Raw genomic sequence first — 17,006 nt, forward strand, 5'->3', positions numbered from 1 at the left:
TCATATAAATGCGCATGGGGCAGGGGGTCACATCTCTGAGTGCTTGGAGGTAGATGCCTATTCCAGAGACTCCAGCAGATATGCACATATCCAGGCTGTCTGGAACTGATATTTAATTTCCTTTTATTAAATTTTCCACAAATCCATGCTGCAAAGCCCCTGGGTAAAGACAGCGTCTGCGGAGCCCAGAAAGGGTGACACCTCTGATACATGTACTGCCCAGGGAAGGGGGCAACCATGTCAGGGAGGCCCTTCACTGCCCCCTAGAGCAGGCTGGGCCAGAGTGCTTTGGCTTAGGGTGGGATGTGTCATTTATTAACCACCTACTGCATGCTGGGCACCATGCCAGGGGCTTTACAGACATCACTGCTTTTCTTTCTCACAACTGCCCTCTGAGACTGTTCTTCTGTCCCCATTTTTCCAGTTGAAGAGGGTGCATAATTGGCCCAGTGGCCAGGGCCAACATCAGCATCCAGGTCTCCCTGGCCTTACAGAACCTCCTTTCTGTCCCCGCAGTGTGTTCCTTGGGGGATAAGCATGGATTGCAAACAGAGCCAATGTCTTCATCCTGGACTCAGAATTCTTGGGGAGCTTCTACAGGGAGGTTGGGGGCTTATGAGGGGTTTTCTCCACTGAGGCTGAAAGGGGGAGAATTGGGCCAAACCATCCAGGTGCCACCTCTGCCTGCCTCCTGGAGCTGGGCCAAGGAGGGCCCAGGCTGGGTTTGAGTTCTGCTTCCCACCTGCCACATCAGCCTAATGTAATGTGAGAAGCAGCAAGGCAATGGGGGCGGGGGAGGGGGTACAGTGCAGAGGGAGTCCGAGAAGACAGCTGGAGAGATGACAGGGCCACCCTGAAAGACGGCCAGCATCACTGGGAGAAATGGCCCACCATCCCCAAAAGCTAGTCAGTGATACCCTGAGAGGTGTTCAAGTTCACCCAGAGAGAACAGCTGGCAACATCCTAGAGACACCCAGTGACACTCCAAGAGACCCTGATGACACCCTGAGAGACACCCTCCTGAGAGAAAGCCACCATTAACTGCAGAAGCAGCTGGGATGCCCAAAGGACAGGTGGACACAGCCAGTCCCTGGGGACCTGAGTGATACTCTGTCCTGTCCGGTTTGGGGACCTGAAGCTGGCAGGTACCCTGAGGAGGGTGGCACTGGGTGGAGGCCACTCTGCTGTGCCCGCACGACCAGACTCTCTGCAAGAAACCCCCGGTCCAGTGTCAGACCGGAACCGATGCCTTTTCGGGATGTGTGATGGGTTCTCTCTGCCAGGTGCCCACTGCCCCGGCCAAATACCCTGTCTGCCCTCTCTCCCACCCCCTCCTGCCCCATTTTTGTGGCTCTTCCTCCCCACTGCCCTGGGTTTCCAGAGCTGCTCTCTGACTCCACCCCTGGGCCCTCCAGCCCCTTGCTCCCCAAACAGTGGTCTCCAGACCTGCAACATCAGCATCATCTAGGAGCTCACAGGAATCTTAAGAAATGCAGTCTGAAGCCCCACCCCAGACCCACTGAGTCAGAATCTTCATCTGAGCAAGTTCAACCAGGGCTTTTCAGAAGCCCTGGTTGAACCAACGCCCTCTGTGAGCCGTGAACGCCAGCCCACAAGCCTACACCCTCAGAGTCCCTTTCCTATCCCATCAAAGGGTGTCCCAGGATGTGCTGGAGTCCAGGGCAACCTGTGCTCAGGGTGTGTGCAAGTGACAAGGGAGGTGGGGGAGGGGATGTGGACGAGAGAGTTGTCTGGGGCAGTGGGGGTGGGGGGTGTCTGCAGTGGAGGGAGACAAATGTGTGTGGGGGAGGGGGCAGGAGGTGCTGGGGGTAGGGTGGGGTCAGTGTAGGGCCGGCCCATGCTTCAAGCAAGCTCCCCAAGTTGGGGGTTGTCCCTGGTGGTGATGGCTGTGGGCAGGTCTCCGCCCTGGCCTGGCCTCTGCGCGCCCTCGCAAGTCCCATTTCACAGGCAGCCGTTCTGCGAATCCATTATCTGCAGTTCCCCCAGGGGCGGTGGCGCTTAATTAGGGCTGAGCCCGGCCCAGGGCTGAGAAACCGGCGGCTCCATTTAATTGGCGACTTTTCTCTTCCTCTTTGCAGTAGCTCCAGGAGGGGACAGGAATCCTGGGAGTGGCGAGGGGTCTGGCGAGGCTGGGGGCGGGCAGAAGAGGATGGCGTTTTCACTAATTAAATTAATTGATTACCCAGAGTGCTAGGCAAAGGGGCCAGCAGGGGCTGCCGTGGAAAGGGTGGGCGGGGCAAGCCGGGCGGGGGTGAGGGCTGCCACCAGACAAAGGGGGTGCCCGTGTCACCTATGAACTCATCCATGATCCCTCATCACCCCGTTCTCCAGGTGAACACTACAACCTCCCCGGAGCGCAGGTGATGAGAGCAAGAAGGGTGGCAGATGGACGGAGCGCCCTCTACAGGCCAAGGCTCAGGCGGACACCAGCCTCCCTCCCCTAGGCGGCAGAGATGGTACAGAATAGCTCTTCCGCCTTTTACACACCAGGAAGCTGAGGCTTACTGAGAGTTACCTGCCCAGGTACAGGTGCTGAAACCAGAATCCAAATCTCAAAGCTCCTGCCACCAACAGCCTCGTGCTGTTCCCCTTATACTGCCAAAGAGGGGCGTGGTGAGAAGCTGGCGCTTCCTAATTCTTCTCCCCCCGAGCCCACTGGTGGAGAGAGCGAGAGACTGAGCCCTGGCAGAAGGGATGGGGGCTGCAGGATGGAGAGAAGGAAAGGCTGAGGGCAGCTGACCTCTGCCCCTGAGTCTTTGAAGGGTGCTGGGAACAAGGCAGTTGCTGAGGGTCCCCCAACTAGAAGGTCAGCCAACTAGAAGGAAGGTATTAAATTAGAGCAGGAGAGATTTGGGGGGCCGTGAATGTCCTCTGACATTCAGGAAGCTTCCATGCAGGGGGCAGCGGGGGAGGTCGAAAGCAGCGGTGGCGTCTCCAGCTTTGCAGACTCCAAGAAGGGGACAGACGCCTGCTCCTCTGGGGCGGAGGAGAGGTGTCTGTCCTCAGACAGGAGGTTGGTAACCTCTGATTGGAGACACTTGGTCAGCCTCAGGCTCTGCAGACCCAGTGCGTGTGTGCGTGCCAAGTCGCTTCAGTCGTGTCTGACTCTTTGTGACCCCATGAACTGTAGCCCGCCAGGCTCCTCTGTCCATGGGATTTCCCAGGCAAGAATACTGGAGTGGGTTGCCATGCCCTCCTCCAGGGGATCTTCCCGACCCAGTGATCAAACCGAGTCTCCTGAGGCTCCTGCACTGCAGGTGGGTTCTTTGCACAGAGCCAGCAGGGAAGCCCTTAGGACAATTAAAGCGCAGGGTGGTACTGCACAGAGTACCATGGAGCTGCATGCAGCCTGGTACTGCGCCCATGTACCACAACTACTGAAGCCTGTGCGCCCTAGAGCCTGTGCTCTGCAACAAGAAAGCAGCCCCAGAACACCGCAACTAGGAAAAAAGCCCGCTGAGCAACGGAGATCCAGAGCAGCCAAAAATAAATAAATTTTTAAAGTTATTAAAAAAAAGATGGGATGGAGGGTCCACAAGGTCTCTTTCAATTTAGATCATTTAGGCACTGGAATTCTCCAAACTGCCACACCAGTAGCCTGGGGCCTTTGGACAACTTGGGGCGTCTTCCATCTGCCCTTTGCCCACTTTTTCTTCCAGCTCCATGACCCCCACCTTCCTCAGCATCCACTGGAGGATGAAGATGCAGGTGAGGGGTCAGGGCTCAGAGGTGGCAGCAACAGCAGGGCAACAGACATGCCCGTGCGTCTGCCAAACGTCACCCTTGAAAGATTCTTCACAGCAGCGCTGTTTGTCATAACCAAAGACTGAGAACAAAGACGGGTTAACTAAGCTATCTGTACATCTGTACAGTGTGATATTATGCAAATGTGAAAAAAAGAATGAAGATGCTCTTTAGGCACTTACACGGAACAATCACCAAGATGGATGATTACGTGAAAAAAGCAAGGTGTCGAACATGTATAATCTACAAAGTTTGGGTGAAAAACACACAAAAAGGAATAAATCTACATAATTGCATGTCTGTGCAGAGACTGTCTCTGAAAGAATACTTAAGAAACTGGCAAAATGGTTACCGCTGGGCGGGGTAGAGGGAACCCAGTGACTCGGACGCGGCTGGGAGGGAGACTTTTCTGTTTTCCCATTTGTACCTTTTGAATTTTGTATTAGGTGTGAGCAGCATCTTTCTCAAAAATATTTAAATATTTAAAAGGCTCTTCAAGGGCTTTTTCCAGCTCCATGGCTCCCCCTACCCGCATCCTGGATCCTGAGGCGGGACCCTGGCCAGACCTGGATGTGTCGCTCAGGTGGGTGGGGAAGAACACAGATGAGAACCGGCTCCAGTGAGGAAGGAAGGAATGGAGGCTCAACTCACCGCTGTCAGAGCCCACCCGCTGCCCTCTCAGCTCATGCTCCCTCGGGCGTGCCTGCTCACGGCTGGCCTAGATCTGGCTCCCCAGTCGCCTTCTCTCTGCAGGGCATGGACACCAGCCTCTGGCTCCCCACCCTGTCGGGCCAGTAGCAGGCACAGAGCCGCGCCGGGGGCCCAGGCCCAGGCCTCAGTGGGCAGCTGGCTTGGAGCCTCACCTCCTCGCTGAGGATCTCTTGGCACTCGGAGTAGTTCACGCGGGCGGCCCACGTGCCATTGGCCAGGCACTCCCGGTAGCCGTTGTCTGGAAAAAGAAGGGCAAGTCAGAATGACCCCAGGCTCCTCTCCCAAAGAGGAGTAACCCGAGCGTCTATCTACCTGCCATTCGTATGTCCATCTACCCGTCCATCTGGGGCAGCCCAGGGGCCGGCTTGCTGGGGGGCCCTAGGTTGAAGCTGGGGAGAGGGGCTTTCTTATTATCTCCATCTTCCTGCCTCTTTCTGCCATTGGCCCCCAACAGAGGTACAGTGGTGACCCCAAAGGCTGCCCATGGGGCCACGGCTGTGCCCACCCACGCTGGCACGATCACACCCATGGGACTGGGCCAGGGGCAGAGGCCTGACTGGCTCACTGGGCTGTCTCCTCGCAGGCCCCAGTGTGAGGCAGATTACACGGTGGGCACCCTGCTGAGAAACCTCCCATTTTAGGCTCTCACATGGCAGCAAAGCTGAGGGTGAGTCCTGATGACTCAGTTCTCACTCTCGAGGCCGGGCGTGATGCGGAAGGTGTGTGGTGGCAGCTTGCGTGGCACGGTGCACTGACAGGCTTCGTAGGGCAGGACTCACCAGGGTAAGCTACCCCCTGGGGGGTCCTCACGTGGCAGGCTTTCACAGGACGTGGGGCTCACAGGGCAGGGGACAGGGAAGGTCTCCAGGCTGCCATTTCCCTACAGCTGGCCTCATGTTGGAGGGTCACATGGTGCGAGCAAGCATGGTGGGCAGAAGATGACAGGTGGCCGGAGATGAGGGGTGTGCTGGGGGATGTCAGGGGAGTGGGTCACGTGTAGCAAGTATTTTATTATTAAGATCTGGTTGAACAGGCTCCCAGCCTGGCACTTGGGAAAAAAGACAGGAGAGTGGCTGGAGGAAGGGCAAGAGGTCCAGGCTACCACCAGGCTGGAAGCCAGAATGCGTCACTTCCGAAGGACATCGGGAATCGCCTGAGGTCTAAATCGAGGCTGGCTAAAGGGCTCTGGGACACTCTCTTTCCTGCCCACTCTCTGGGGACACCGGGGCCCTGATGCCCAGGCGGGAGGGATCCGAGGGACATTCACATCTTGACCTTTTTCTCCTTTGCTGGGAGAGGTCACTCTGCCCCACTCTGGACCCCTCTTAGGCATTAGTGGCTCTAAATATGTTTTCTTGAGTGAATTCTGGCCCTGACTCCAGGCAGCGCTGGCTGGAAGAGCCTTGAGCCATTTCCACCAGAGCCCCTCCCCTATGGAGGGCTCTCCATGGTTCACACTAACCTGCATGTCACATCTCCACCCCAGCAGGGCTGGAGGAGGGCGGGGGAAGCTGCTTGGACCCCAGTCCCCAAGCCTGGAGCCCTGCAGGGGCAGAGGACCCCACAGGAGGCAGATGGGGGCCCCTGCTGCATGAGTAGCATCGGTCAGGTCGCCTCCTGGGACGCTCTCCTCATGTGCAAGAGGGAGGGCTACATCAGCCGATCCCCAGGGTGCCACCCAGCCGGGGACATGTCTCTGCTGGCAGCACCAGACAAGAGGGAGAGGATGGGGCCATGTGTTGGGGGGGTGGGGGGGGATTTGCTGCCGCTTGCCTGGGAGCGGGAACCTTTGCCTGGCTCTCCCTCCTCTCTAAACCCCGCTCCTTGGCCCTTCTGCTCAGAGGCTGCTCGCCCATAGCACCAGCGGGGAAATGAGGCTAAGTGGATTTTTAAAGCTCTGCTCAGCTTCCCTGCCATTGGACCCAAGTCCCGGCAGAGCTGAGCCCTTGGGCAGAGCTGAAGATGCTGCTCATTCCCTCCTAATTGCTAAATGAGAGAGAAGTTAGCAGAGGGCTGAGGGCTCCATGGCTGGGGTTTCAGGGAGGCCTAGGGGGAGGCAAGGGAGCTGGGGAATCCTATGTGTCTGCGGTGGATGGGAGGTGCCTTGGACCAGAGGCTGTTCCCAGATGTCCCTGCAAACAAAGGGACTTGGTGCCAGAGAATCTGGTGGGAAGGAGCATGAGGGCAGAGGAGGGGGCGTTGCCTTAAGAGAGGCAGCACACTATAGTGTTAAGAACTCGTCACCCAGACAGGGCTTCCCAGGTGGTACAGTGGTGAAGAACCCGCCTGCCAATGCAGGAGATGTAAGACACGTGAGTTCAATACCGGGATCGCAAAGATCCTCTGGAGGAGGGTATGGCAACCCACTCCAGTATTCTTGCCTGGGAAATCCCATGGACAGAGGAGCCTGCTGGGCTACAGTCCATAGAATCGCACAGAGTTGGACATGACTGTGGCGATTTAGCACAGCACCCAGATAGCCTGGGTTCAAATCCTGGCAGCACCCTTTACTAGCTCTGTGACCTCGGACGAGTCCTTCAGCCTCTCCGCTTCCTTATCTGCAAGATAGGAATGATCTTAACAAGAGTTCCTGCTCAATGGTTGAGGGGCGTTTTTAGTTGACACATACAGGGTATGTGGAGCTCTACTTGGCATGTGGTGTGAGCTGTTGCTTTTATTATTATTGTCTTGGAGCTATATTTATACAACCTTACATAAGATTCAGAATATGTCACTTGTCGCTATCAAAGGAGGCACAGGTCCGGGAGGCACCCCCTTGCCTCAAGCCCCTCCTTTCGAATGCAGGTGGGGCAGGAGCCTGGAGTCCCTCCCAGGCTGGATCATCCGGAGGGAGTAGGCTCTGGTGGGAAGTGAGGTGATCCCGCAAGAAAACAGGCCCAACAGGCAGCATGAAGTTTCCAGGGAGGATGCGACCTCCTTGTCTTTAATTGCTGAGCTGAGCAGTCCTCCTGGAGAATCACGGGAAAATTGATATTTTTGGAAATATTTCCCATCCCTTTGAAGATCAGATACAGCGGGAAGGAGGGCATTCGGGAGAAGGCCTAGACATCCTGGAAGCACCTCCTCAGTAAACGAATTAATTGGTGCCTAATGATTAGGTACAAATCTGGGTTCCCAGTCACCCCTGATTACGCGGTGTTGCTCATCATTGTGACAGGGGAGGCACCTGGAAAGGGGAGTCTCCTAGCCCTGCCCCCACCTCAAGGAACCATCGCCTCCTCCTGCTCTTCTCCTGGGATCACAGATGGAAGAGCAAAGGAGCCAAGAGAACACTTCGGCCAAACCTCCCACCCATCCTGCAGGTGGAGAAACTGAGGCCCCAGGCAGGGCCAGTTGCAGAGAGCTCCTTAACCAGTTGTGGGTGGAGTTGGGACTAGAACCCAGGACTCCTGGCTTCCACTCAAACGCAGGGCTGACAAATCGAGGAGCATGTGTCTAGGCACTAAAGGTGTATTCGGAGCAGGGGATGTCAAGTTGTCCTTGGGGACAAGAGTGGGGACAGTTCATGGGGAGTGGCCAGGGCTGGCTACAAAGGTAGGTCGCACGGTAGCCACAGAGAAGGAACCACAGAAAGGCTGACTCTGAGCAAGGGTGTGACAGGGTCGGATGAGAAACTGGGGCTGGAGAGTGAGGTACCTTGAACCGGGGCAGCGGCACTGGGGATGGAAGGCAGGGAGGGTCAGACGTGAGAGTCACCCTGGAGGCGGGACTGACAGGACCTGGTGCTGTTACAAGCGGGGTTGCGGGGCTCCCTCTAGAAGTAGCCCCCCCATCCCCCAACATACACCAGCCCTAATGTTGCCTCCCTCCAGGGAGCTCCGGGGCCGGGCACCCAGCCGGCTGAGTGGAGGAGCAGGAGGGCTCTGGTTTCCCAGCTCCAGTGCCACCTCCAAGTTTTGGGACCTTGGGCAATTTCCGTCTTGCTGCCTCCATTTCCTAATGGTAAAAGGGGCCCAACTAAGTTGGAGGTTGGCAGGATGAGCACCCCAAACTTTTCTTCAGGCCCTTCTGCCCTTCCTCCTACTTACATTCTCCTCACACCTCCTCCAGGCTCTCTTCTCCTCCTGGGTCCAGGGTGCGGTTGCAGACACACAAGCCTGCGTGGTCTGGCTGTTCCAGCCTCCTGACCAGTCCCAACACCTCCCTAGGGCCCTCCCCACCCTTCCTGGACTGTGGCCCCCAACCCTAGCCCCCTTAATCCAGCTGGTAAAAAAGGGGAGGGGCAGGAGAAGGAAATTGAGAGTTTTGAGCTGGACAAAGTCTTAAGAAGCTGTGTTGTCCAGCCCTCTCCATCCTCAGATGAGGGGCCAGAGGACCATAAAAGAGGGGGAAAAATGTGCTAAAGGTCACACAATTATCTGGTATCTGAGATCACCCTCTGTCCCCTCTTTGGGCTCTAAGCTCAGGCCCACCAGACCCCAAAGGCCCACCCAGGGACCCCCCCCTTCCACTCTCCCTCAGACAGGTCAGGGCCCTTGGCCTGCAGCTGTTGCTCTCTTGATAAGCAGGGGCTGTGAGTCATTGACAGGGGAGAGCAAATTAATTCTGAGGGTGACAGGTGGCATAGCAAGAAGCTGCAAAGCCTGGAGGTGGAGGCTCAGGGCCCAAGGGGAGCAGGGTGTTTATGTGAGGATCAAGTATCTGAACAAGCCCTGCCCGGGTCAGTTCTCCTCTGTCCCCACCCCACTTGTGGGCCTGCCTGCAAGGGCAAGCCCCCTGCCTGTGGATCTAAAACGCTGAGTCCCCTACCTCATGGCTGGAGGACACGGGGTAGGCCTGGGAACTTCTCTGAGCAAAGTTGGGGCTACTCTGATGACCCCTGCCCTACCTCACGGCTCATGCCAACATTAACCCAGTAGGTCAACTGCAGAAGAAAGTGTCAGACAGACCTGGATGCAAATTCCAGCTTCACCTCTTACCAGCGGGTGATCTTGGGCAACTTCCCTAACCTCTCTGAACCTCGGAGGTCTTAATTATATAACATAGTTGCCTTAATTATATAACATAGTTACATGTAGCATCTTCCAGAGTATTGCTGAGTGCCCCCAGTAAACAGCAGAGTGCCCAGTAGAGCACAGAGCTGGCCTTTGGTCAATGGCAGCTGTACCCATGAATGGTATTGGTATTATCATTGTCACTGTCAGTATTGTTTTCCCCACCTCCAACAAGCCCCCAGTTCTCCGCATCCTGTCCCACCTCCCAGGAGACGGTCTACCTTTCTCAGGCTTCCTTACTTGTGGTATTGTAGCGGACGCCGTAGAAATAAGCGGGACAAGGTCGAACTACCAGCTGCCCTGCAGGACTCTGGGGCCAGCAGGTACCAATAAGGTCCACGGAAGCATTGCAGTGCAGTCCTGGAGGCAGAGACGGCTGGTGAGACAGAGCAACATCCCCACTCCAGTGTCCCCCCAGCTGGTCCACATTCACACACCAACTGAGGACAAGACAGCAATGACCCCGGTGCAGAGATGAGCTCTTTTTCTGCAGAGGAGATACCAAGGGAAGGAATCTGAATTTGATCCTATGGCACTAGGGAGCCAATGTGGGTTCCAGAGCAGAGGAGGAACAGGGACACTGGGCTGGTGTTAAAGCTGAGGTCCTGGCTGGCATTTAGAGGAAGGCTGGACATGCTCCAGGTCCCCTGCTCTGTAGTCTGAGGACGCTTCTCTTGGCCCTGCACTTGGTGTAGACTGGAGCGCTCAGAATTCACAGCCTGGAACAGCTTGGAAGAAACCCAGCCGATCCCCGACTCAGTCCCCTCACACACCTCTAGAACCAAACCCCATCTGCTGTAGGAAACCTGTAGGAACCAGTTAAAAGAAGTTGGCCCACCTTCCAGCTCACCTGATAACCACAATCACTGAACATTTGTGTTCTAATCTATGCTAGGAAAGGACTGGCTGAGAGGGATCATGGAGAAAAAAGGGAGAGAGACACTATGTGGGGAATTACTGAACTAGTAATTTGGAACCCAGGCTTCAGACTGGGCTCTGCTACTCGTTTGCTGTATGAGCACAGGCAAATCACTTGCCGCCTCTGGGCCTGAGTGTCTTTATCAATAATGATGTAGTTGGATCTGATCAGAAATTCTTAATCTCAGTCCACTGGAAATTTTACAGGTTCTTACAGACTTTGAAATTTAATGAAAAATTTGTTCTATACATGCATTTCAACTGGGAAAGGGACCATGGCTTTCATTAGGTTCTCAAAGGGAGTCTGTGACTCAAAAAAGGGTATAAACAACTGGACTAGAAAGCGGATGTCAAAATCCCCTTCCAAATGTTTGCCCTTAATTGGAAATTAAGAGCTTTTGGAGTCGTGTGTGTGTGTGTGTGTGCACAGGCACAGTGGAGCAGAGTTGAAGTCACAGTAACACTTCTGGAGGGCAGGGGGCTTTTGGTCTCCAACAGGTGGGGGCTGGGCTGAGGACAGTCCTGGCCCCTCTCCTGATGCTGCCCCTTCTTTCTCCCCTTCCAGGCCCCTCTCCTCTCGAGGCTGTCACACCAGTCCTATGGAGGCCCAGTGTGTCCATCACGATGGGAGTGGGTTAATAACTCAAGACTGGCCCTAGAATGTACAGATAAGCCGGGGAGAGCCATGAACCAATGAAGGGCAGCATCATCAGTGCAGGGCATCAGCAGCTGCCAAGCCCTACAGGGGTCTGCCTGCCATCCCCTCCCAGCCAAGCCTGTAACCAGTCTCTCAGGAAACAGCACTGGGTAGACTGGCGTCCCTTCCCTGCTGAACGCAACACGAGTGCTGAGTGACCCTTGTACCAAATGCTGGTTTTTCTTTCTAATCAAAGCTATTCATAGGGTGTGCGGGCAAGTCCAGGCTCAAGGGACAGAGGCCTCGAGGCCAAGTGTTTTAACTGAAAGAGAAAGAAATCAGAATTGGGGCTTGACACAAGGAAACGACGACTAGCCAGGCGGTGGAGTTGGGTCAAGCCCTGGCGCTGTGCCACCATGGCGCCTCCATGAATGGCACCACAGAGAGGTGCTGGGGGTAGGGGAGTGAGGAAAGCAGGTTGAGATTTTAATCTGCCTTGGGTCCTGCGGATAGAGCTGAGCCCGGAGAAGGGGAGAAGCCGCAGGTGTGTGGCTGTGGGGAGGGAGGGATAACATTATGGACCGTGCTGTTTTTTCAAAGCCCTTCTTCGTGTATTTTGTTTGCTCCTCATCCACCCTGCAATGCCATTATTCCCCCTAAAAACTTACAGATTTGTTATTCCCTTTTTACAGATGGGAAAACTGAGGCCCAGGGAAGTTAAGTGACTTGCCCAAGGCCATAAGCCAATGAATGAAAGAACCAAGCCTCTTCACCAGGTGCTTTGGACTCTAAATCGAGTACTCTATTATAACCACATTGCGTGCCAATCTGGGGGGTGGGACAATCAAGGAGGCAGTAGGGAAAGCAGCAGTATTTACTGAGAGCTGACTGAGTGCCAGGCAACTGCCAAGTGCTTTGTATCTTCCTATATATCTACATGGGCTTCCCTGGTGGCTCAGACGGTAAAGAATCTGCCTGCAATGCAGAAGACCTGGATTCAATCCCTGGGTTGGAAAGATCCCTGGAGAAAGGAATAAGACTACCTACTCCAGTATTCTCGCCTGGAGAATTTCATGGACAGAAGAGCCTGGTGGGCTACAGTCCATGGGGTTGCAAAGAGTCTGACACCACTGAGCGACTAACACTTTGACTTTTCGTATATCTACATCTGACTGAATAACCGTCCTCAATAGATGGTTCATTCACTCACACATTCACAGTTTAGGCTCTGGGAGCTTTAAATGGAATGTCACGAGCGGCACCTGGGACTTGCCTAAGGCACACTATCAGTGTAGCTTCTCTACCTCCCCACCCTTTCTCTCTCCTGCCCTGGACAGTTCCCCAGCACCCCTTCAACACAGGCAGGTCACCACTAGGCACCAGCCACAGCCAAGACCAGCCCAGAGCCAAGGCAGAAACCCACTGCTCAGCTGATGGCCCTCCTGGTCTCCAGGACCAGGTCTCAGCCAGTGGTCAGAGGCCTGACCCCTCCCACAGTTAGTCGGGGATATGCGAGTGGGAGGGGCCAAGGGAGAAGCCTTTTGCCCCTAGTCTGTGGTACAGATTAGGATTCCATAGCACCTAATATGGGCCTCACACCATCTGCCAACGTGGGTGCTCATTCTCCCCATTTTACAGATAAGAAAACTGACGCCCAGCTAATTGTTTATCCTTAGTCACACAGACACTAAGAGGCAGAAGTGGGTTTTCACGCCTGCCCTGGGCTCTTCCCACTGCACCACAGCGGTGCCCAGTCTGAGCAATTGGCCCTCACAGCATTTGGTTGGGCCCGTCCCTGTGCCCTGGGTTCCTCCGCGGTCTCCCTCCCTCCCTCATCCTGTGAAGCTCACAAAAGGCTGCACGGAGCTGGCATGGGGGGAACATTGCAGCAGACGTGACCTTTACATTAACAGCCCAGAAAATCCTGCAGGGAATGAATGTCTGTGTGCGAGACGGGGAGAAAGGGAGACAGGCAGCGAGAATGAAGAAGAGAAACCAAATGCAAGGGGCCAGGAGACGATGTTGCCCCTACCTCCGGAATAAAAGGCCAGCTAGCTGGCCTGGGGTCGGGGCGGGGGTGGGGGTGAGGGTTGGGTGGGCAGGGTCTGAGGGAAGGAGGAGCCAAGAAGGGGTGTGGCCAGAAGCACAGGGCCAATCAGGAGCGGCGACCAGCTCTGACTCCCAAATACAGGCTAGAAAGTTCAAAGTCCCGGTTGGCCCCTAGATTTTAGGGAGCGGATGGATGGAGACCGGAGAGGTAGAGAGCGAAAAGAGGAAGGAAGGAAAAGAGCTGCAACCTCTGAAGGGGAAGGGTGCGCAGGATTTGAGGGGCTGGGGGAAAAACCTTTGTCGAACACCGCTTCCCTTGTGGCTCAGCTGATAAGGAATCCGCCTGCAATGCGGGAGACGTGGGTTCGATCCCTGGGTGTGGGAAGATCCCCTGGAGAAGGGCAATGTGAAAGGCACTGATGAAATTCATGCCACCTATTCAATTCACTTCATCACTTTGAGAAGAATAGAGCGTGGGGTGGGAGGGAAGCGGGGAAAAAGGAGGAGGAGAGAGAGGGTGAGAGAGGACATAGGAGACAAGATCTGAGAATAAAACAGGGAGAAGCGGACAGAAAGCCAGGAGAACAAGATACAGAGAACAATAATTTCAGAGGGGTGGGGGTGGGGAGGACCTGGATCTTCTAGTTGGGAAGGGGAGAAGGAAGGAAAGGAAGCCCTGGTGTCAGTCAGCATGGGGGTTGTAAGGACCTGGAGGTCAGGGCTGTTGGACTGTGATTACTGGAACAATATCCTTTCCCTACAGGTCCCACTGGACTTTGCTCGTAGCTCAGACGGTAAAGAATCTGCTTGCAGTGCAGGAGGCCCAGGTTCAATCCCTGGGTCAGGCAGCTATTCACCCCAGTATTCTTGCATGGAGAATTCCATGGACAGAGGAGCCTGGCAGGGTTACAGTCCATGGGGCCCCAAAGAGTCGGACATGACAGAGACTTCAGTAAGCACAGGTCCCAATGGTACAAATGCCCAATCTCTCCTGCACTCCTGGGGGATATTTTCCCACTTTAATATCATAGTTCTGGGGGTGAGAAACAGTTTGGACCAGAGTAAACCAGCCTTGCAAATAGCCAAGCAGAATTACCAGTCAGCAGCATGAAGCCTGAGTTACTTTTAGGAGCCAACTCCTCCCCACTTCAACCCATCCCATGGAGCCCCTCCTGGTCCATAAGGTAATGGATGTGGAGGAATAAAGACTTTACTCTTTATTCACAAGTTTCTCCTGACCGCCTAAGAAACACTGTAGGAGCTGGGGATACAGTGCCTGTTCTAGGAGCTAGGATACAGAAATGAATAAAATAAATACCCTTCCATCAGTCTACAGGGTTGGAGGGTGGGATTGTGTGTGCATACAGACATAAAGTGGGGCTTCTCTCGTGGCTCATGGTAAAGAATCTGCCTGCCAATGCAGGAGACCTGGGTTCGATTCCTGGGTCGGGAAGATTCCCTGGAGAAGGAAATGGCTACCCACTCCAGTATTCTTGCCTGGGAAATGCCATGGACAGAGGAGCCTGGCAGGCTGTAGTCCCTGGGGTCCCAAAGAGTCAGACATGACTTAGGGACTAAACAACAACAACAACAATAGACATGAACAGATAAAGACTGACAGGAGGGGAGTTCCCCGGTGGTCTAGTGGTTAGGATTCAATACTTCCACTGCTGTGCCCAGGGTTCAGTCCCTGGTCAGGCAACTGAGATCCCACAAGAGTTCCCACAAGCCAAGCAGCAAAAAAAAAAAAAAAGAGAGAGAGAGAGAGAGACTGAGAGCTATTTTGATTTGGTCCTAACATTAAGCAGGGACCCAACAGAAGTGAGAGAGGGAACTCTGTGCATAGCTGGGGAGTGGGCAGAGAGTGTTCTAGGAAGAGGGACCAGCAAGTCCGTGAGGCAGGTGTGTGCTCAGTGTATCTGAGGTGTTAACACTCCTGTCACGTGGTGGCTCACCTCCTCACTCATGGGGAACCTAGATCCCTCAGAGTTTTTTCTGGGGACAGGGGAGTGGGGCCAGGTAGTGCATGAAACTGGTCCTGCATCTTCCTCCTTCCCCACACATGCCCAGAGCAGACATGGGGGCGTGGGGGCCCGTGGTCAGCCTACCCCAGATCCCTGCGGATGGAGGGAAGAGGAGAGAGGAACAGCATGAAACACTCCCACCTGCTTCTGAAAACTCCAGCTGAGTCAGAGTCCTAGGGGAACTGCTCTAATGAATAAATAAGAACCCTTTGAAGGCGGCCTATTTAAAATTGTGCGCAACTGGGCACTGGGCTCTTCCCCTAGATGGATCATATAGTTCCCTTTCCATTGTGTTCAGGAGCCAAATGTGCTCAGCAGACCTTTTTCCATGGTAGATAACTTCTGAGGAAGACTGGAACCTGGTTCCTGTCTCTAGTTATGTCGAGTCTCCCACTGGGGGCTTCTGAATGAGCCGGTTAGGTGGGCGCTTGGCAGGAGCCCTGTAGCTGGGAAGCCCAGCCCCCTGTTTGGTTTAAGCCCAGGAGAGGCGCTCAGCCAAGGCCGCCCAGAGGGGTCAGCAGGTGGCCCAAGGGCAATCTCTGAAACACACGTGCTTGCCCTTTCTGGGAAGCTGCTGCTAGGATGAACGGGCAAGGGCTCTGCCTGGGTCACCTGGGAGGGAGAAGCCGGGCCTAGAGTCTTTGGTCTTTGCTCAGCCATCTTGCCATTGGGCTGTGACCTCCTCGACTGGGCAGAATAGAAAGATGCCTTTGTATGGCGTGTGATTCCTCAGGACATGTGTGTGGGAGCCTCCTACCCTGTCGGCTCTTCATTTTTGCATTTCTGGCACCCAGTACAGCGTCAGGAACATAGCAGGGCCTAAGGAAGACTGGGGGCTGTGTATAAACCCAGTATAGGTACGGGACACTGCAGGAGTGACTCTGCACCCCAGATGACTGACCAGCAGGCCCTGGATACCATGCCTCTCTGGGTGACCACATACACAGTGGTGAAAATGTCCAGAATCGGGCCCATCTGATTCAAATCTTAGGGCTAGTGCTTAGTAACCGTGTGTGCTCGGGCAAGTTACTTAACCTCTCTGAGCTGTAGGTTCCTAGTCTGTAAGATGATGATAAAAATACTTGCTAACAATATTGTTGTGATGATTGAATGAAAGTACTTAGAATGGAGTCTGACATATAATAGCCACTAAGTATATCTTTGTTGTTGTTTTGTTTAGTTGCTCAGTCGTGTCCAGCTCTTTGGGACACCATGGACTATAGCCTGCCAGGCTCCTCTGTCCATGAGATTTCCCAGGCAAGAATACTGGAGTGGGTTGCCATTTCCTTCTCTAGGGGATCTTCCTGACCCAGGGATCGAACCCAAGTCTCCTGCATTGGCAGGTGGACTCTTTACCACTAAGCTGCCAGGGAAGCCCAAGAAAATATTAGTTATCATTATTTACTATTATCACTCATGACCTTCAGACAGGGGATTACCCTGGGTCCTTGTCAGCAATATGATTTCCATGTGTTTCTGATGTTCACTGGTCAATAATTCTATTACTTTCTGGCATCATCATATTCATACCATTATTTTATACGTTTCCAAGTCTGTGGTCTGCCACATAATGGAGCCTTAACCCTGGGGACGCACTTTCTCCCTGCTCCTGGCATGTGAGAGGCCCCCCAAAGGCCCCAGCTCAATGCCAGCCACCCCAGGCCAGACGCCCATCCATCTGTCTCAGTCCCTCCACCCTACCCTCACCATCTGTCTCTACCAGTGCCCGTCGGTCTGGGTAGGTCTTAGCGCTGGAAGACAAATAGCCTGTTTTCAGAGGCTGCTGTGGAGGGTGATGGACTGCGTGCCCTGAAGCCAGGCAGATTGGGCTGGGGGCAGGGACATGGGGTACAAATCATCAGGGAATGGATGGCATTCATCACGCCC

General features: G+C 54.5%; 1 protein-coding gene and 1 long non-coding RNA gene across 2 annotated transcripts in view; both read right to left on the reverse strand.

Annotated features, from left to right (window-relative positions):
- CRHR1 (corticotropin releasing hormone receptor 1) overlaps nucleotides 1–17,006 on the reverse strand; it is a 53,256-nt gene that overhangs the window by 8,832 nt on the left and 27,418 nt on the right. The window contains exons 3-4 of the mRNA XM_086357205.1: nucleotides 9,732–9,851; nucleotides 4,629–4,714 (exon numbers count right to left, since the gene is read on the reverse strand). Coding sequence (XP_086213331.1) covers nucleotides 4,629–4,714; nucleotides 9,732–9,851 — 206 coding nt within the window. The remainder of the gene's footprint in view (nucleotides 1–4,628; nucleotides 4,715–9,731; nucleotides 9,852–17,006) is intronic.
- LOC147351413 (uncharacterized) lies at nucleotides 107–2,722 on the reverse strand. The gene is made up of 2 exons (XR_015147506.1): nucleotides 2,537–2,722; nucleotides 107–2,150 (listed from the first exon to the last, which is right to left on the reverse strand). It is a non-coding gene; the product is annotated as an uncharacterized LOC147351413 (long non-coding RNA).

The sequence above is a fragment of the Bos grunniens genome, chromosome 19 (assembly GCF_055505025.1).
Source record: "Bos grunniens cultivar Pamir isolate PY7600 chromosome 19, Bosgru_T2T1.0, whole genome shotgun sequence".
Lineage (NCBI taxonomy): Eukaryota > Metazoa > Chordata > Mammalia > Artiodactyla > Bovidae > Bos > Bos grunniens.